This window comes from Pristiophorus japonicus, chromosome 13 (genome assembly GCF_044704955.1).
Source record: "Pristiophorus japonicus isolate sPriJap1 chromosome 13, sPriJap1.hap1, whole genome shotgun sequence".
Classification (NCBI taxonomy): domain Eukaryota; kingdom Metazoa; phylum Chordata; class Chondrichthyes; family Pristiophoridae; genus Pristiophorus; species Pristiophorus japonicus.
In genome coordinates, this window is record NC_091989.1 from 135,482,041 (window position 1) to 135,504,027 (window position 21,987).

Here is a 21,987-nt window from a genome sequence, read left to right on the forward strand (position 1 = left end):
CCCACCTTGAGCTTGCTTGCCATGTAGGAGTTCCGAGTAGAGCGCTTGCTTTGGGAGTCTTGTCAGGCAGGCGAACAATGTGGCCCGCCCAACGGAGCTGGTCGAGTGTGGTCAGTGCTTCAATGCTGGGGATGTTGGCCTGATCGAGGAAGCTAGCATTGGTATGTCTGTCCTACAAGGGGATTTGCAGGATCTTGCGGAGACATCATTGGTGGTATTTCTCCAGCGATTTGAGGTGTCTACTATATATGTTTCACGTCTCTGAGCCATACAGGAGGGCGGATATCACTACAATCCTGTAGATTTGAGGGCCTGATCTTCGAACACTCTTTTTCTCAGGAGGCCGAAGGCTGCGCTGGCACACTGGAGGCGATGTTGAACCTCATCGTCGATGTCTGCCCTTGCTGATAATATGCTCCCGAGGTATGGAAAGTGGTCCACCTTTTCCAGGGCTGCACCGTGGATCTTGATGATGGGGGGGTTGGGGGGCAGTGCTGTGTGGCGGGGTCAGGTTGGTGGATGACCTTTGTCTTACGGATGTTTAGTGTAAGGCCTATGCTTTCGTACGCCTCAGTGAAGATGTTGACTATGACTTGGAGTTCAGTCTCTGCTCTGAATATGCGCAGACGCAAGCGTCGTCCGCGTATTGTAGTTCGACGACAGAGGTTGGGACGGTCTTGGATCTGGCCTGGAGACGACGAAGGTTGAACAGGTTGCCACTGGTTCTGTAGTTTAGTTCCACTCCAGCGGGGAGCTTGTTAAGTGTGAGGTGGAACATTGCAGCGAGGAAGATCGAGAAGAGGGTTGGCGCGATGACGCAGCCTTGCTTGACCCCGGTCTAACCGTGGATTGGGTCTGTGATGGATCCGTTGGTCAGGATCACGGCTTGCATGTCGTTATGGAGCAGGCGGAGGATGGTGACAAACTTTTGGGGGCAACTGAAATGGAGGAGGATGCTCCATAGTCCCTCCCGCAGTTGACAGTGTCAAAGGCCTTTGTGAGGTCAAAGAAGGCCATGTACAAGGGTTGGTGCTGTTCCCTGCATTTTTCTTGCAGCTGTCACCCTGTAAAAATCATGAGTTTGTTGTGAAATGTCATGGGCGGGTTGGGGAATGACTTTTTTTTTTAAACCTGTAAAAATACATAAAAGGGCTTGGGAACTGTTGTAAAGTAAGCCTGTTTATCCATTGGGAAAGATAATGGAACGCATTTATTGATTTATGATCTTTAACTTTTGGAGTTGGTAGACGAGGAATCTCTGGCTGCTCGCTCGATCTGTAACTTTCTTGCTGCGCCCAGTGACCCGGCAGGGTGTGGCAGGGAGTGGAGTTTGTACTGAAGCAGGCATTGCACGCACCGGGCTGCACGTCCCACCGTACCGGGAGGCTGGGAATCTCCTGAGTGTCGGCTAGACCTTGATCTTCAGTCTATCGCCGGCCTGGCCGCCTTCAAAATATAGCAGCTGCAGCAGCGTTGGGTTGCAGGCGGAGCGGATTGAAAGGCGAGGGCGGTGCAGGCAGCCTGTCAGATGGCGGCTCGGTGCACCAGCTGATTGCAACCCAGGCTCGCTCGCGCTCCCCCAGCTGCTCGAGACCCAGTCCCGCCCGGGTCAGTGGACAGGAGCCCCGGTCACCCGATCCGGCCGGAGGAGATGGCGGCTGCCCGGCTGTCGGAGGTGGGGACCGAACAGCGGTCCATGGCTGAGGAGGACCCGAACGGCAACGAGCACGGAGCCGGGGCGAGGAGCAGCACGGTGCCGCGCTGGGGACCGCAGCACGCTGGGGCCAGGGAGCTGGCACAGCTGTACTCGCCGTGTAAGTCAAGGGGAGCCCGGGGCAGCGCGCTGAGGTAGCACCTGGGAGAGGCGAGGGAGTATGGCCACCTCTAAACATAGCTGGGCGAACCGGGGCCACACCCAAAGAGTACCACTATATAGATCTACATAGCTGAGAAAGCCTGGGCAACTCTGGAGCAGTGTAGTGCAGGGACACTACAACAAGTACTCTCTCGAAGTTTACAGCAAAGGAGAAGGCCATTTAGCCCATCTGTCTGTGCTGTCTTTTTGCTGGAGCCAACCAAAACTAAAGATCGAAAGGCTTGGATTTATATAGCGCCTTTCACGACCATCGGACGTCTCAAAGCGCTTTACATCCAATTAAGTACTTTTGTAGTGTCGTCACTGTTGTAGGAAATGCGGCAGCCAATTTGCATACAAGCAAGCTCCCACAAACAGCAATGTGATAATGACCAGATAATTTGTTTTTTTGTTATGTTGATTGAGGGATAAATATTAACCAGGTTACCGGGGACAACTCACCTGCTCTTCTTTGAAATAGTGCCATGGGATCTTTTATGTCCACTTGAGAGCAGACAGGATCTCAGTTTAAAGTCTCATCCAAAAGATGGCACCTCTGACAGTGCAGCACTCCCTCGGCACTGCATTGGAGTGTCAGCCGAGATGTTTTGTGCTCCAATCCCTGGACTGGGATTATGAACCCACAACCTTCTGACTTGGTGGCGAGTGTGCTACTCACTGAGCCAAGCTGACACTAATCCCACTGACCCTTTTTTCTTTCCATAACCTTCGACTTTCCTCTGCTTCAAATGTTTAATTCAACTTTCCCTGAAAAGATCCAATGTCTATGCCTCTACCATTTCCTGCTGCAAAGTATTTGTATTCCAACTACATATGGAACAGTTGACTTTACTATTCTGATCTCTTCATGACATTGACAGGATTGTCATTTTGGAATTGGGACTCCTGCTAAGCTATCCCAACATGCAGTGTGGATGGTGCTGCAGCAACTTGTATGCATGTGTGTCAGTGGTAGGACTCTTGCCATTCAAGTCAGAAGATTGTGGATTCAAGTCCCACTTCAGAGACTTGAGCACATATTCTAGGCAGACACTCCAATGCACTACAGAGGGATTGCTGTTTTTCGGATGAGACATTAAACTGAAGCCCTGTCTGTTCTCTCAGGTGGACTTAAAATATCTCATGCCATTATTTTGAGAAAGAGCAGGGAAGCTCTCCCCGGTTTCCTGGCCAATATTTATCATAGAATGGTTGCAATATGGAAGGAGGCCATTTGGCCCATCAAGTCTGTGCTGACTCTGCAAGAGCACTTCAGCCAGTCCCACTCCCCCAATCTCTCCCTGTAACCCTGCCTCAAACAATGTCACTAAAACAGATGATCTGGTCATTATCACATTGCTGTTGTCGGAGCTTGCTACATGCAAATTGGCTGCTGTGTTTACTACATCACAACACTTCAAAAGTACTTTGATTGTAACGCACTTAGGCACATCATGAAGTCATGAAAGGTGCTATATAAATGCGCGTCTTTTCGTTTTACGTCCCCCTGAGAGGGCAGATGGGGCCTCAGGTTAATGTTGCATCCGAAAGATGGCACCTCCGACAGTGCAGTACTCCCTCAGCATTGCACTGGAGTGTCAGCCTGGATTTTTGTGCTCAAGTCTCTGGACTGGGACTTGAACCCACAGTCTTCTGACTCATGACTCACTTACATTTATATAACATAGCTGGTGTTGGTGAGCAAGAATAGTGTACACTGGGTTTCTGGTAACCTAGAATATGTGTTTGAACCTTTGCAGATATATGACTCTATATATCCTGCCTTCCCTCAGTAAAAGCGTGTGAAGTAGATTCACTCCATTAGCATTACTGTAAGGGAATCGCTTTGGATTGCACTCCCTCCCCATCTTTGGTGTCACCGGTGGTGGGAAGTGGATGAATGTCTTTTTATTGTTGCAGGATACTTCCACTTTACTGAGAAAAGTGGCCCCCGATCTGCGAGAGAACAGCTCCGCAGGTTGGGAAGTAAAAGCTGGAGCGGCATACCACTTCAACCTCCAGCGACGATTTTGAGATGGGCGACTGGGTGATGTCATCAAAACCCTGGTCGCCATTTTGGAGCATAGGCAGGAACGTCGGCAGGGCCCAGGTACAGAGGAGTGGGAAGGTCGGGGCGGATGAACTGCGAGTGTTTGTGGCGCGATGCAGTGAATATTTATGGCGGAGGAGCTGCGAGAAATCGTGGCGGAGGTGCGACAGATGAGGGTACGGGGCTCAGAAGAGGCGAGGGCCCAGGGCAGCACGGACCAGCCCACACTGTGATATGTGTGCGTGCTAGGTCTGTGCAGCAGAGCAGGTCTCCAGCCGTCTTGGTTAATCCTTGCCACTGGACCAAGACCTAGCTCTGTCAAGCCTGTGTGATGGCTGGTGTTCAACGGCCACCACACATTAAAAAAATTCACGCACAGGCATCTTCCACCCCTTCAATTGGAGTTCAGGACTGGTACATCGGGTCCTTCATTGAAACACCTGTGAACTCGTGGAGGCAAGTTATCCTCGTTTGAGGGACCGCCTATGATGACTGAGAAAATGGAGAGGGTACAGGTACATGACTCCACAGAGGAGACCCATAAATATGATCATTTGTAAAGCAAGTTGTTTTAATAAATAACTAACTACTGGGGACACATCTCTGGGTAACCCCGTGAATTACCTTCTGCTTTGAATCGTTCTGAAGTCAGTATTGTAACTAAGCTACATACTTTTCTGAATTGGACGTGTACAGTTCTGTCCCAAATTATACCATGTTGTAGGATCTCTGGTATCCCTGAGTTGGTATATCAAACATTCTGGTATCCTAGGTTGGCAGAATCTCTGCTGCCATACTAAATTATTAGCTTCTGATATTTGACTGCAAGTTTAAGTAAGAGCTGTGAACTTTATCTAATTAAGGAGCCTAAAACTAAAACTGACAGTTTTATTTAAATACACATCCTAAATATAGAGCAAGACAAATACTACTTGTAATGATTAAATTAGGATTCTTCATTGGGCATGAAAATTGTTCTGCCTTTTAACTAAGATGAGATAGCTAGTATTTTAAATATAGTTGGAGATGTCACTAACTAATTACAGGGTTACACCCAATGGCGCCGTTAATTCACTGCTCACTGTGGAAGTAAGCTGACAAAGACCACGTTTAATCTCTGGTCTGTGCTGAATTAGATGATCTCAGCTGGGACCATAGTTTGGACACAATAATTGGCCTCAGCACCCTTGGACTCTGAAGAAGAAAATCACTTATGGTTCTAGTTTCTGATTGTGATTTCGTGGCCCCAGAAGGATAGGATCAGGCATAACTGTGATGCCTCATATAGTTGAATAACTTGCAGAACTCTTTGTTCAGGTGACACATACAAATGTATTCCATTGAGCCTGTCCCAAAAGGTTATGATGCAATTAAGCATCAGGATGCCCAGTATTGTTTCCACCAACAGTTATGTAATTGCCTGAAACAGGCAAAACATTTTTTAACCACAGGCCAATTCAGGGGGAAAATAGTATGTAGTAAATTCGTCTGCAAACCCTGATAGTGATCAAAACGAGTTCCAGGAAATCATGGTGACTGAGGTACACAGTGATATCAGCCACAGCAAGCAACTAATCCAGCTCCCTGTTGAATACTTGCCGCGAATCCACACTCCCAGCAACTTGTTCCAGCGGTTGATAACCTGCTGCTGCAAAAAACCTCCTGACGTCTAACTTGATTCTCTGCTTACACAGTTTGTATGCATGACCCTCTGTTTTGTCTAACCTATCTAGTTCAAATCATCTATTCACATAAACACAGTGTAGTCTGTTCATCATTTTCAATACTTAAATGAAATCACCTGAAGTCTATGCTATTCTAGAGTAAATAGACCCAGCTGTCTTAAGTCATTCTATTGGCCCTCCTTTGAACTTTTCCCAAGGTCTCTATCACCCTCAAGAGGCTGGGAATAATATATTAGCATGGATAGAGGATTGGGTAAAGGACAGAAAACAGAGAGTAGGAATAAACGCGTCATTTTCAGGTTGGCGGGCTGTTATGAGTGGGGTACTATAAGGATGAGTGCTGGGGCCTCAGCTATTTACAATTTATATTAATGATTTCAGATGAAGGGTCCGACTGTAATATATCCAGGTTTGCTGAGGATACAAAGCTCGGTCGGAAAGTAAGCTGTGAGGAGGACATAAAGAGCCTCCAAAAGGATATAGATAGGTTAAGTGAGTGGGTGGGCAAGAAGGTGGCAGATGGAGTATAATGTGGGGAAATGTGAGGTTATTCACTTTGGTCGGAAGAATAGAAAAACAGAATTTTTTTAAATGGTGAGAAATTATTAAATATTGGTGTTCATAGAGATTTGGGTGTCCTTGTACACAAAACACAAAGTTACTATGCAGGTACAGCAGACAATTAGGAAGTCAAATGATGTATTGACCTTTATTGCAAGGGGTTTGGAGTACAAGATTGAGAAAGTCTTGCTGCACTTATACAGGGCTTTAGTGAGACCACACCTGGAGCACTGTATAGTTTTGGTCTCTAGCGAAGGAAGGATATACTTGCCTTAGAGGGTGTGCAGTGAAGGTTTACTAGTTTGATTCCTGGGATGAGAATGTTGTCCTACAAAGCGAGATTGCGTAAATTGGGCCTATACACTCTAGAGTTTAGAAGAATGAGAGGTGATCTCATTGAAACATGCAAGATTTTAAAGGGGATTGACAGGGTAGATGCTGAGAAGATGTTTCCCTGGCTGGGGAGTCGAGAACTCGGGAGACATGGGGCTTAATTTTCTCCAGTGATTTGCACTGTTTTTTTTTTGGAGCAGGCTGCTCTTTTTGGCCTAAGTTGAAAAACCAGAGTTTCCACAATCAATTCAGTTAGTTATGATTTTTTTTAGGTCAGTTTTTTTCAGCCAAAGGGGCGTAACCAGCCACCTGTGCCAATTCTGGTCATTTATGGAAGTTTGGCCAGCTGAGAGTTACTCCAGTTCTGCTTAGGCCAGTGTATGTGGCCTCTGCAGAAAAACATTCCGGAAGGAAATCGGCGCAGGGAATGAAATCCGCGCAGCAGATGGCCGGACACACTAAAAGAATTGAAAAGCACATAGCAGCAACTTACCTTGAACCCCGCCCGAAGGATGTCCGGTCCCATTCTTGGTCCCCATTCTCCCGATCCGGTCCCATTCTCAGTCCTCGGTTCACACACGAGAGAGAGAGAGAGGAGAGACCAGAAATTGCAGAATGGGATAGCTTCACTTTGCAGCCTCAGCTCGCGTTGTGTCCCTGGTTACCATGGCAGCCCGATCTTTTTGGCGCAGATCAAGGCTCCAACCCCAAAACTAAAGGACAGGTTAGGCCATGCCAAAATGAAGAAATCCAATGGGGAAACTTAGAAATTTTTTTTTTTGGCACACTTGGGCCCCAAAAAATCGGGCGTAACTCTTCAAGTACGCCAAAAAAAAAAGCTTTGGTGAAAATTGAGCCCATTGTCTCAGGATAAGGGGTGGTAGAAATTTCTTCACTTAGGGTTGTGAATGTTTGGAATTCTCTACCTCGGAGGGTTGTGGATGCTCAGTCATGGAGTATGTTCAAGGCTGAGATCGATACATTTTTTGACACTAAGGGAATCGCGGGATATAGGGATCGTCAGGAAAGTGGAGTTGATGTAGAAGGTCAGCTATGATCTTATTGAATGGCAGAGCAGGCTCGAGGGGCAGTATGCCCTTCTCCTGCTTCTATTATATTATGTTCTTATGTTCTCCTTGTGAAGGTGCCAAAAGTGTACACTGTATTCCAGATAAGGCCTAACCAGGTCTTGTAAAATTACACTCTGTTTTTATTTTATACTGGATCGTCCTTGCTATATATCCTAATACTCGATTTGCCTTTGCAGTAGCTTTTCGGCACTCGTCGTGCATCTTCAGAGACTCTTGTACTATAATGCTAGGTTCCTTTCCCGTTCAACAGACTTGAATTCTGTACCAAGCATGGTATACACATGTCCTATCCACGTACAAGGCGCTACATTATACATGAAGAATGGTCACTTAGGTTAAGTACTCGAGATTACCTAGTACCTGTGTAACTACACCAGCATGAAACAGCATCTTAAATGGAGGAGAGAAAATTGAAGGAACAAAAATAAATCTAATTCTGAGAAAACCGGAGTGAGATATTGTGTAAATTGACAGACTTGCGGATGCACAACAATTGAGTTTACTCAGGGATAAAACATGGTTGAATATAGAAGACTATAGATAGCCCTCCAAATGGAGCTGTCATGTATGAACCCTAGATAGAGTGAACACTCAGACACTATAACAAGTTAATAACCTTTACTTAGTACAGTATTTGTAAACTGATTCGGCCTTTCAACTGGCATGATTTCAGTCCAATACTGTATGTGATGAGTCAAACCTGATACAGTATATTCAAGTTTGAATGAGTTAGTCATTAAAATGAGCTTTGTGTAAAATACACTGATGTGCTGTGTCCCAATGCAGTGATCACTTTCATGCAAGCTTTCAAAGGCAGAATATTTTTAAGGTTGCTACAATCAATGTGTTGTACATGAGCCACTATTTATATTACCTGTTTCTATGCAAAGTAATTTGCACCAGGATAACTTTGCATCCATTATCTTAATTCCAAAGTCTGACAGAGAAGTGAGTGAAGTCTTTATTATTTCATGTATCAAGATGAACAATAAAGTAAATGATACACTGTTTTATGCTATATACTCTGCATTTAACTGTTTATTCAAATAAATCATCTGTTTGATTCGAACCTAGGTCTTGGTCTGATAAAACTGGGCTGAAAATATAGTCTTCAAAAAGAGGAGAATCACATGGAGGCAGGCGATTGTTTTCAGTCGCTGGTGCAGAGTAGGGGTATCTGGTGCAATCATTTAGCTAGACATTGGGCAGAAAAAGGTACTCTTTCGATTGTAGGAGACATGAAGTTTGCTTATAGAAGTGGTTGCTGATGATGAATTCAAGAAAATATCATATAACTTAATAAGAACATAAGAAATAGGAACAGGAGTAGGCCATAATGCACCTTGAGCCTGCTCCGCCATTCAATAAGATCATAGCTGATCTGATCATGGACTCAGCTGCACTTCCCTGCCCGCTCCCCGTAACCCCTTATCCCTTTATTGTTTAAGAAACTGTCTATTTCTGTCTTAAATTTATTCAACTTCCCAGCTTCCACAGCTCTCTGAGACAGCGAATTCCACAGATTTACAACCCTCAGAGAAGAAATTTCTCCTCATCTCTGTTTTAAATGGGCGGCCCCTTATTCTAAGATCGTGCCCTCTAGTTCTAGTCTCCCCCATCAGTGGAAACATCCTCTCTGCATCTACCTTGTCAAGCACCTTCATAATCATATACGCTTCGATAAGATTACCTCTCATTCTTCTGAATTCCAATGAGTAGAGGCCCAACCGACTCAACCTTTCCTCATAAGTCAACCCCCTCATCTCTGGAATCAACTTAGTGAACCTTCTCTGAACTGCCTCCAAAGCAAGTATATCCTTTCGTAAATATGAAAACCAAAACTGCACGCAGTATTCCAGGTGTGGCCTCACCAATACCCTGTATAGCTGTAGCAAGACTTCCCTGCTTTTATACTCCATTATCTTTGCAATAAAGGCCAAGATTCCATTGGCCTTCCTGACCACTTGCTGTACCTGTATACTGTGTTTTTGTGTTTCATGCACAAGTACCTCCAGGTCCCGCTGTACTGCAGCACTTTGCAATCTTTCTCCATTTAAATAATAACTTGCTCTTTGATTTTTTTCTGCCAAAGTGCATGATCTCACCACTTTCCGACATTATACTCCATCTGCCAAATTTTTGCCCACTCAGCCTGTCTCTGTCCTTTTGCAGATTTTTTGTGTCCTCCTCATACATTGCTTTTCCTCCCATCTTTGTAACGTAGCCAAGTTTGCTGATGATACAATCAGCCCCTTCTTCCAAGTCGTTAATATAGATTGTAAATAACTGGGGTCCCAGCACTGATTCCTATGGCAACCCACTAGTTACTGGTTGCCAACCAGAGAATGAAGCATTTATCTCGACTCTCTGTTCTCTGTTCGTTAGCCAATCCTCTATCCATGCTAATATATTACCCCCAACCCTGTGAGCTTTTATCTTGTGCAGTAACCTTTTATGTGACACCTTATCAAATGTCTTGAAGTCCAAATACACCACATCCACTGGTTCTCATTTATCCACCCGATTCGTTACATCCTCAAAGAACTCCAGCAAATTTGTCAAACATGACTTCCCCTTCATAAATCCATGCTGACTCTGCCTGACCGAATTTTGCTTTTCCAAATGCCCTGCTACTGCTTCTTTAATAATGGACTCCAACATTTTCCCAACCACAGATGTTAGCCTAACTGGTCTATAGTTTCCTGCTTTTTGTCTGCCTCCTTTTTTAAATAGGGAAAATTGTATTTATATAGTGCCGTTAATGTAGTAAAATGCCCCAAGGTTCTTCACAGAAGTGTTATAAAACAAAATTTGACACCGAGCCAAATAAGGGGATATCAGGACAGCTTGGTCAAAGTGGTAAATTTTAAGGAGTGTCTTAAAGGTGGAAGAGAGACAAGAGAGATTTAGGGAGGGAATTCCAGAGCTTAAGACCTTTTGTAGCTGAAGGCATGGCCACCAATGGTGGAGCAATTAAAATCAGGGATGCTCAAGAGGACAGAATTAGAGGAGTGCCGATATCTCAGGGTGGGGTTGGAGGAGATTAGAGATGGGGAGGAGCAAGGTTATGGAGGGATTTGAAAACAAGGATGAGAATTTTAAAATCGAGGCATTGCTTAGCCGGGAGCCAATGTAGGTCAGCAAGCATGTAGGGGTGATGTGTGAGCGGGACTCGGTCCGAGTTAGGACACGGGCGGCAGAGTTTTGGATGACTCAAGTTTACTAAGGGTAGATCGTGGGAGGCCGGCCAAGAGTGCATTGGAATAGTCAAGCCAAAATATGACAGTGGGCCTCTGGTAGCCTACCTGATTAAAATATTAAAACTGAATTTTGAGGAATAATTTTGACTAGTTACATAAAAATTAGAAAAAAAACGCACAATCTTGCTCCCAATTAAATTGATTTGACCAACTTTATTTCTTGCTCTGTTGCTTCCAACTTGTTTCTAAGTCCAGTGCACTGTATGTAGATTGAGTTTATTGTAGTTTCCACCCTTTGGTAGCCAAAGAAACACTTTTAACCAAGTCCGAGTCAGAAGTTCTATGTTTTATTAAAACAATGCTCGGTACTGGAGTGAGCTCCGATCAGTTTCAACTAAAAGTAATTTATCAAGGCATGACCTCATACCACAGGCATCTTAACCTCTGTGTACTGTGGAGATGTAACTTCAGGTATCCCTGACTTAAATGATCATGTTCTACAAGGGTGTATAATGACATGCTTCCAGTTTGCAATTGCTTTCCTTTCCTCCAAGTTTTAGGAAAAGCAATGCAAGATGCTGCCTGCTTAGAACAAAATCGATCAAGTGAGGCAGCCTAATTATATTAGACCTGCTTGTATGTAATGGATTTATTAAACATTTTTTTCATGGTGATTGGGAAACCTATTGGGATGGTGTACTCTAATTAGAGGTATGTGCTGTTTTAAAAAAAAAAAAAATTGAGTTAATGAAATTTTAAACCATCGATGTGAAGTATATATTTTTAAAGTTAAGAACCTGGGATCTTGTGCTTTAAGCTGGAAAGAAGATTGGATGTTCGAACGAACACTGGTACCTTAGTGTATTTAGGGTTCAGAGGCAGAGTGAAGTGCAATCAGCCAGAGAAAATGACAGCTATTCTGATTAATAGGATAGGGTTAGCTGGGTTAGTAACAAAAGTTCTTTGGAAAAGGTATTTGAAAGCTGATGCTGCCAATGTCACAGTAAAGGAGGAGGTGGTAGAGAAATTGGATTGGATAAAAATAAATAGAGAAGGTATTTAAAATTGGGTAAGGGAGCATAGTGGTTATGTTACTGGACTAGTAATCCAGAGGCCTAGGCTAATGATCCGGAGACATGAGTTAAGATCTCACCACCTCAGCTGTGGAATTTGAATTCAGTTAATTAAATAAATCTGCTATAAAAAGCTAGTGTCAGTAATGGTGACCATGAAACTGCCGGATTGTTGTAAAAACCCATCTGGTTCACTAATGTCCTTTTAGGGAGGGAAATCTGCCACCCGTACCCGGTCTGGCCTATATGTGACCCCACAGCAATGTGGTTGACTCTTAAATTTTAAACCATTTCAGAGGACAGTTATCAAACTGCTAGGAAAAACTGCAGCGGTTCAAGAAGGTGGCTCACCACCATCATCTCAAAGGCAATAAATGCTGGCCTTGCCAGCGACGCCCACATCCAATGAATTGAAAAAAAATGTTAGCAGTTGTAAGATTTCTAAATCTCTGGCATTAAATTGACAGCAAGACTGATTCTTTTAAAACAATTTGGAATAGTTTATTAAACACACACACATGCACATCTATCAGCAGTCATCAGCTATCCTTTGGATCAACTTATTTATAACAGATACAATGTTACAATAATGCTTTATAAAACGGTATACGTCACTTTCCTTTGGCTGGCTGAGCACACGGCCTGCTGTTTCGGCTGGTCTTGAGCAGGCAGTTTGCCGTGTGCTCAGGAGAGGAGAGAGGGAGAGAGAGAGAGAGAGAGAGAGAGAGAGAGAAGTCTTTGGCTTGAGTTTTTATACCCCTCAAAGCCATTGTTCCTCAGAAAGCCCCAGGATTGGGTCTTGGTTCCAGGGCAGTTCCTTATTGGCTATCCTCAAACATAGGTCTGTCTGGAGAACCTGGTGCCATACCTTGATTGGGTTAATAGCTTTCCAATTAACACATTTTCTAGTTTGGTGAGTTTTAAAGCCATGGAGACATGAACTTGGGAAAGATAGCCATTTTGTCTCTTCAAACTGCAGCCTTTCCATATAATCTACATTGTCAACATTTATACATAGAATCAATTTTGTCATTACTAAGCACTTTTATTCTTACACAGTGCTCAAAGTAGAAAAGTTACCTGGTCTGCATGGGTGTTTCTTGGGTTGCTGAGGGAAGTAAGGGTTGCGATAGCGGAGGCACTGGCCACAATCTTCCTATCCTCCTTGGATATGGGAGTGGTGCCAGAGGATTACAGGAGTGCAAATATTATACCCTTGTTCAAATAAGGGGAGAGGGATAAACCTGGCAATTACAGGCCAGTCAGCCTAACGTAGGAGGTGAGGAAGCCTTTAGAGACAATAATCCGAGACAAAATGAATTGTCACTTGGAAAAATATGAGTTGATAAATAACAACCAGCATGGATTTGTTCAAGGCAAATTGTGTTTGGCTAACTTGATTGTTATCTCATCCAAAAACGTAAAGTTGCTGAATGCAGTGCGGTTGACGTAGTGTGTATGGACTTTCAAAAGTTGTTTGATAAAATATCACACATAATAGACATGTTAGCAAAGTTGAAGCCTATGGGATTACAGGGGCAATGGCAGCATGAATACAAAATTGGCTAAGAGACAGAAATCAGAGAATAGCGGTGAAAGGTTTTTCAGACTGGAGGGGTCGGTATTGGTACCACTGCTCTTTTTGATATATATTAATGACCTGGACTCTGGTATACAGGGCATATTTTCAAAGTTTGTAGAATACACAAAACTTGGAAATGTAGTAAATAGTGAGAAGGATAGTAACAGACTTCAGATGGACATAGACAGACTGGTGAAATGGGCAAACACATGGCAGATGGAATTTAATGTAGAGAATTGTGATGTGATGCATTTTGTTAGGAAGTATGAGGGGAGGCAATATAAACTAAGTGGTTTTAAAGTGGGTACAGGAACAGAGAGACCTGGGGTTGTACATACACAAATCTTTGATGGTGGCAGGACAAGTTGAGAATGCTGTTTTAAAAAAAGCATGCGGGATCCTTAGCTTTATAAACAGGCATAGAGTACGAAAGCAAGAAAGATTTGCTAAAACTTTTATAAATCACTGGTTAGGCCCTAGGTAACCTGGGCAGCACACTTTAGGAAGGATGTCATAGACTTAGAGAGGGTGCAGAAGTGACTTACTAGAATGGTACTAAGGATGTGGGAGTTAAGTTATGTGGAGAGACTAGAGAAGCTGGCATTGTTCTTGGAGCAGAGAAGGGGAGATTTAATAGAGGTGTTCAAAATCTTGAAAGGTTTTGATAGAGTAAATAAGGAGAAACTATTTCCAGTGGCAGAAGGGTCGGTAACTAGAGGCCACAGATTTAAGGTAATTGGCAAAAGAACCAGAGGTATTATTGTGTTCCTAACACACATTAACCTCCCTGTGTGCAGTCTCATCTAACGGTGACCCCAGTCTTTATTAAGACACTCCAGAGTGAGGAACAGGCCTTGGGGGCCGGCTTATATACAGTGCTCTCAAGGGATGCTAGGATCCCTTCGGACTTCAGGGCATGCACTCCCTGGTGGCGGAACATGGGAGTGCATGCTTTACAGATACACAACATCACTCCCCCGCCCCCCCCCCCCCTCCAAAGTCAAAGTGAAAACTATTTACAAGGTGAGGCAGTCGGGAGCCTTTCTTTCCCTGGTAGACCGCCTCGGTACAAATGTCTGTTCTGGTGTGTTGGCTGTGCCCTCGCTGGGCTGGCGTGTTGTTGGCCCTGCAGGGCTGCTGGGAGAGCCTGGCCTTGCTGGGCTGTTGGGCGTGATGGGTTCGATTTCCTGGTCTGGGGTGGTGTCGTTGATCCTTTGGGTGTGTGTTGTGGGCTCGAAAAAAGTGGTGTCTGCTGTGGGTTGTTCAGGGCTGTCTGTGAACCGCAGCCTCGTTTGGTCCAGGTGCTTTCTGCAAATTTGTCTATTGTCTAGTTTGACTACAAACACCCTACTCCCTTCTTTAGCTATCACCGTGCCCGCGGCCACTTGGGACCATGTCCATAGTTTAGCACATACACAGGATCATTCAGATCAATTTCCCGTGACACAGTGGCGTGTCCATCGTTTACATTTTGTTGCTGCCGCCTGCTCTCTGCCTGATCATGCAGGTTGGGGTGAACCAGTGAGAGTCTGGTTTATTAAGTGTCCTTTTCATAAGTAGCTCAGCCGGGGGCACCCCTGTGAGCGAGTGGGGTCTCGTGCGGTAGCTGAGCAGTACTCGGGACAGGCGGGTTTGGAGTGAGCCTTCTGTGACTCGTTTAAGGCTCTAGTTTGATGGTTTGTAACGCCCGCTCTGCCTGCCCATTGGAGGCTGGTTTAAACGGGACCGAGGTGACGTGTTTGATCCCATTGCTGGTCATGAATTCTTTAAATTTAGCACTGGTGAAACATGGCCCGTTGTCACTGACCAGTATGTCAGGCAGTCCGTGGGAGGCAAACATGGCTCTCAGGCTTTCAGTGGTGGTGGCAGTGCTTCCTGACATTTCACATTCAATCCATTTTGAAAAAGCATCCACCACCACCAGGAACATTTTACCGAGAAACGGGCCCGCATAGTTGACATGGATCCTCGACGATGGTCTGGAGGGCCAGGACCACAAACTTAGTGGTGCCTCTCTGGGTGCGTTGCTCAACTGAGCGCACACACTGCTTTGCCGTACACAGGACTCTCAGTCAGAGTCGATACTGGGCCACCACACGTGGGATCTGGCTATCGCTTTCATCATTACTATACCCAGGTGTGTGCTGTGGAGATACGAGATGAACGTCTCCCTGCCCTTTTTGGGAAGTACTACGCGGTTACCCCACAACAGGCAGTCTGCCTGAATGGACAGCTCGTCCTTTCGCCGCTGGAACGGCTTGCATTTCAACGGGGATGCTGGCCCAGCTCCCATGCAGTACACTTTTTTTTTTTTAACTAGGGACAGCAGAGGATCTTGGCTGGTCCAAGTCCTAATCTGGCGGGCCGTGACAGGTGATTTATCATTTTCAAACGCTTCCATGACCATCAACAAGTCTGTGGTCTGCGCCACCATCAACAAGTTTGCAGGCTGTGCCTTTTCCACCCCCGTGGTGGGCAATGGTAGCCGACTGAGAGCATCTGCACAGTTCTCGGTGCCTGGCCTGTGGCGGATGGTATAATTATACGCTGATTGCGCGAATGCCCACCTTTGTATGCGGGCTGAGGCTGAGTTATTTATCCCCTTGTTTTCAGCGAACAGGGATATGAGGGGCTTGTGATTGGTTTCCAGCTCAAATTTGAGGCCAAACAGTTACTGATGCATTTTCTTTACCCCGAACACACACGCTAATGCCTCGTTCTCAATCATGCTGCAGGCCCTCTCGGCCTTAGACAAGCTCCTGGAGGCATAGGCGACAGGTTGCAAATTCCCCGCAACGTTAGCTTGTTGTAATACACACCCGACTCCGTACGACGATGCATCACGTGCTAGCACAAGTCTTTTACATGGGTTATACAATACAAGCAGCTTGTTGGAGCATAAAAGGTTTCTGGCTTTCTCAAAAGCAATGACTTGGTTTTTTTCCCCATACCCAGTTCTCACCTTTATGCAATAACACATGCAGGGGCTCTAAGAGGGTGCTTAACCCTGGTAGGAAGTTACCAAAAATAGTTGAGGAGTCCCAGGAATGACCACAGCTCTGTGACGTACTGTGGCCTGGGCGCGTTCCTGACAGCTTCTGTCTTGGCGTCTGTGGGCCGAATGCCGTCTGCTGCGATCTTTCTCCCCAAAAACTCCACTTCTGTTGCCATGAAGATGCATTTCGAACTCTTCAGCCGCAGCCCTATGCGATCCAGTCGCTGGAGGACCTCCTCTAGGTTTTGTAGATGCTCGACGGTGTCCCGACCCGTGACCAATATGTCGTCCTGATAAACCACCGTGCGTGGTACTGACTTGAGTAGGTTCTCCATGTTTCTCTGGGAGATCGCTGCAGCTGACCGAATTCCAAACTGGCATCTGTTGTAGATGAACAGTCCCTTGAGCGTGTTGATGCAGGTGAGGCCCTTCGAAGACTCCTCCAGCTCCTGCGTCATGTAGGCCGAAGTCAGGTCGAGCTTGGTGAGCATCTTGTCTCCTGCCAGCATCGCAAATAGGTCGTCTGCCTTAGGTAGCGGTTATTGGTCCTGTAGCGAGAAACGATTAATAGTTACTTTATAATCGCCGCAAATCCTGACCATGCCATCACTTTTGAGTACTGGAACAATAGGGCTGGCCCACTCGTTGAATTCCACTGGGGAGATGATGCCTCGTGTTGCAGCCTGTCCAGCTTGATTTCCACACTCTCCCTCATCATGTGAGGTACCGCTCGCGCTTTGTGATGAATGGGTCGTGCCTCTGGGACCAAGTGGATCCGCACCTTCGCCCCGGAAAAGTTTCCAATGCCTGTCTCAAAAAGGGAAGGAAATTTGTTAAGAACCTGGGTACATGAGGCCTCATCGACAAGTGATAGTGTTCGGATGTCATCCCAGTTCCAGCGGATTTTGCCCAGCCAGCTCTTTCCAACCAGTGTGGGACCATCGCCCGGGACAATCCAGAGTGGCGGTTCATGCACCGTGCCCTCGTAGGTGACCTTGACCATGGCGCTGCCCAGGACAGTGATAAGCTCTTTGGTGTACATTCTCAGTTTCGTGTGGATGGGGCTCAGGGCTGGTCTGAGTGCCTTGTTGCACCACAGTCTCTCAAACATCTTTTTACTCATGATAGATTGGCTAACACCAGTGTCCAGTTCCATGGCTACGGATAAGCCATTCAATTTTACATTTAGCATTATAGATGGACATTGCATCTCAAATGTGTGCACCCCAGCATCTGCCTCCTCTCTCTGAGGCTCTAAATTGCTTTGATCCACCATGGACCGATCTTCCTCTGCCATGTGGTGGTTAGCAGGTTTTGCAGAGCTTGCAGCTCGTCTGCAAGCTCGTTGGAGGTGCCCCATCGTTCCACAGCTCTTGCAAACATACCCTTTGAAGCGGCATGAATAGGCTGAACGGAAGCCTCCACAACGCCAACAAGGTGTGAATTGCCTTGCATTCATTCTTTTGTTGCAGACTCTGAGTCATCTGGGTCACCTGAGGCCTGCTGGCAGTTGCAGACTCTGGTTTCTGCCCTGTACATTTCTGCTCACAAACACAGTTCCAGTTAATTTATGAATGTTGCTAGCACTTATGTGCTGTGAGATTTGTTTGGTGTTATCACTGATGGACATAAACGCCTGTGCTATCGCAATGGCCTTACTGAGGGTCGGTGTCTCTAGAATCAAAAGTTTTCGTAGGATGGTCTCGTAGCCAATGCCCAGTACAAAAAAGTCTCTGAGCATCTGCTCCAGGTAGCCATCAAACTCACATTGCCCTGCAAGTCGCCTTAGCTCGGCAGACGTAGTTCGTCACTTCCTGACCTGCTCGCTGGCACGTGTAGAACCGATACCTCGCCATCAGCACGCTCTCCCTCGGGTTAAGATGCCCCCGAACCAGTGTACGCAGCTCCTCATACAACTTATCTGTGGGTTTCACCGGAGCCAGAAGATTCTTCATGAGGCTGTAGGTCGGTGCCCCGCAGACCATGAGGAGGACCGCTCTCCTTTTTGCAGCGCTTCCTTCTCCGTCCAGCTTGTTGGCTACAAAGTACTGGTCTAGCCGTTTGACATAGGCTTCCCAGTCCTCGCCCTCCGAGAACTTCTCCAGGATGCCCATAGTTTGCTATATCTTTGCGTTGGATTCAAATACTCGTCGCCAGTCATTGTATTCCTAACACAGATGAGACTACACGCAGGGAGGTTAAAGTAACAGTGACCTCAGTCTTTATTAAGACACTCCAGAGTGAGGAACAGGCCTTAGTGGCCGGCTTATGTACAGTGCTCCCAAGGATACTGGGATCCCTTGGGACTTCAGGGGATGCGCTCCCTGGTGGCGGAACATGGGAGTGCATGCTTTACAGATGCACAACAGGTATGATGAGAATCTTTTTTAATGCAGCGATTTGTTATCTGGAATGCACGGCCTGAAACGGTGGTGGAAATAGATTCAGTAATAACTTTCAAAAGGGAATTGAGTAAATACTTGAAGGGAAAAATTTGCAGGGTTATGGGAAAAGAGTCAGGGAATGAGACTAATTGGATATTAGAGTTGGCACGGGCATGATGGGCCAAATGGTCTCCCTCTGTGATGTATTATTCAATGATTCTATTAACTTTAATTAGAGCATGAGAATAAACTTGATAGCAATCTGAGGACGAATGTCCTTCTCTCCTGAGGATAATGTGGTTATTTCAATTTCATCTTGAACCTTCCAAGAGTTCTGTATATAAACTTTTTTGCTGGTGACCAGGAGTTTAACAATTTTTCTTATTTAGAAAGTCCACAAAAGCCCTATTTTGAACTAGAAAGCCACTGAAGCTTCGCTATGAAGGCTGTCAGCTGCAGTGAGAAGACAGTAGGAACCAACACATGATCAGATAGAATTTATCCCTTAATTGGTTTAGATTGTGAATTAGCTGCAAAGATTTTCATTGTACTGATTTTCTTGAGCAGTGCAGATGTAAGCGATGCTTTCTCCTTGCTTTATGGGCACTTTATAAAAAAAAAAGTCATATTGCTCTATTTGGAAAAAAAATCTATCTCATCCACATTTTTAATAAAGTTAATTTGTAACCTGATGAGAGCCATATTTAAGAATTGCCTAGAGTATGTTCTGTAAAATAATCTACAAGCTGTAATGTCGAGAATGTTTTGTAATCATTTCATAGACCCAGACATCAAGTAGATTGAGTTTTGACCTCATTCTTGTCGCATTTGGTGGATCAGAGGGGACAGTAAAATTTCCTCTGTGCCTCTGCTGATTTGGAATTGCTTCCAAGTAAAATTGTTCTTGCCGAAGAATAAAGAGATTGAGTATAATACTCCCATTACCATCTCCTTTTGCCTTGTACCATCATCCCTTTTGTCATAATCCCTCCTGCCTTCCACCTAGCACAGACCTTTTGTTCCTTCCTTCCCTCTCCCCTTTCCCTGTCGCTGTACTTGCTTAAAATCTGTTGCATCTCTAACCTTTCCAGTTCCAACGAAAGATCATCGACCTGAAACGTTGTGCCAAAAATTTCAGTTCGAGGATTCCCGCGGGCGGATGCCTCCAATCAAAAATAAATAAATCTGAAAGTACCTGATTGTCACAGAAGAACGAACACTTCGGGTCCGAGGCCTAGATGTGCAATCCAGTACAGAAACCCATGCATCCCAGCTTCCTGGGATCATGTGAGCCTGGACCACCAATCACAATGTAGTACCTGTATTCTCATTGATAGTAATGGGACCTTGGAGCTCCCATTACTATCAATGAGAACACCCCTAAAATCAAATAAAACACAAATCTAAATTTGAAATAAAAACTTCACTTTTTAAAAAGTGAATAGAAATTGCATGAAATTAAATATTTCAGAAATAAATTATTTTTGGAAATTTAAATGTTTTAATAGTGTTAACAATAAACTTGCCTTCATAGATAGGGCTTTTAATTTAAAAATAAGTAGTAACATTTATTTTTTCTATCTATTAAAACTCTTACGTTGGTAAATCAGTTTGAAGGACATTCGCTGGGTAAGCGTTGGGCAAATAGCCCAAATCTCCACCCGTGAAGGCCCTTCTTCCGGGGTTGAGTGCCATCTGTCAAAAGACATTTTGACAGGTCGCAAGTGCTGGGTTCACGCGCATGCACTTCGTGCGCCTAAACCTGGAACATGCGTGGCCTCTTCGGGTGCACCACACGTCGTACGCATTCAGAGAGGCCGGAATTTCAGAGCTGTTAACTCTGTCTCTCTCTCTCCACAGATGCTTCCTGATCTGCTGAGCGTTTCAACATTTTCTGTTTTTATTTGAGTATAATACTGTTGTAATAGAGTGCACTGCATCAATAAATCATAGAATGGTTACAACACGGAAGAAGGCTGTTCAGCCCGTCGAGTCTGTGCTGGCTTGGAGCTAGTCCTACTCCCCTGCCCTTTCCCCATAGCCCTGCAATTTCTTTCCTTCAGATACTTATCCAACTCCCTTTTGAAAGATAAAATTGAGCGAGTGGTTAAGATCTGGAATGCACTGCCTGCAACACCCTTTCAGGCAGTGCATTCCAGAACTTAACCACTCGCTGCATAAAAAAGTTTTTTCTTACATTGTCTTTTTTTCTTTGGCCAATCATCTTAAATCTGTGTCCTCTGATTCTCGACTCATCTACCAATGGGAACAGTTTCCCTTTATATATTCTGTCCAGACCTTCATGATTTTGAACACCTCTATCAAATCTCCTCTCAATCTTCTCTGCTCTAAGGAGAACAACCCCAGCTTCTCCAGTCTATCAATATAACTGAAGTCCCTCATTCCCGAATCAGTCTCCTAAATCTTTTCTGCTCCTTCTCTAAGGCCTTCATATCTTTCCTAAAGTGTAGGGCACCGAATTGGACATAATACTCCAGTTGGGGCCAAACCAGTATTTTATACAGGTTCATAATTTCCACACTTTTGTACTCTTACCTTTATTTATGAAGCCTGGGATCCCGTAAGCCTTTTTAATTGCTTCCTCAACCTTGCCTGCTACCTTCAATGTTTTATCCACACATACCCCCAGGTCTCTTTGTTCGTGCACCATCCTCAGGATTGTACCATTATATGTCCTCTCATTGGGCCCAAGTTTCGGGCCGCGCCTGGAATGGCGCAGCCCCGACCTGTACGCCCGTTTTTCGTGCCACAAAGTGCGCCTAAAAAAAACTTACAGATACTCCTGCTCCCTGCTGGTCCTGTTGAGTCGGGCGCGGCGCAGCACGAGCAGTGGGGGGGCGGAGCTAGGTCCCTGCGCTGAAAACAGTGCCGGGACCTCTGCACATGCGCGCTACAGTGGGCGCGCATGTGCAGTAGCTCCAGGCGCCCAAAACTGTGTGGGGGAGCCCGAAGCACGCAGCCCCTAGCAATGGCCAAATGGCCTCACTGGGGCTGTGTGCATAAGGGCTCCTCCCACGCCCAGCTCCTACTTCCCCCGACCCGACTCGACTCCCGCTTCCCCCCTCCCCCCCCACGACCCCGACACCGCCCGACTCCCTCCCCCCCCCCCCCCCCCCCCTCCCGGACCCGGACCCCGGACCCGACCCGACTCAACGCC

General features: G+C 45.6%; 1 protein-coding gene across 2 annotated transcripts in view; it reads left to right on the forward strand.

The window, feature by feature from the left end:
- Positions 1-1,291: 1,291 nt before the first annotated feature.
- The window catches only part of LOC139278844 (plasmanylethanolamine desaturase 1), a 176,746-nt gene continuing 156,050 nt past the window's right edge, over positions 1,292-21,987 (forward strand). Inside the window, exon 1 of one of the 2 annotated variants that reach the window (XM_070898037.1) lies at positions 1,292-1,814. In XM_070898037.1, the coding sequence (XP_070754138.1) occupies positions 1,652-1,814 (163 nt within the window). In that variant the 5' untranslated portion in view covers positions 1,292-1,651. The remainder of the gene's footprint in view (positions 1,815-21,987) is intronic. The other variant, XM_070898038.1, reaches the window with a different exon arrangement.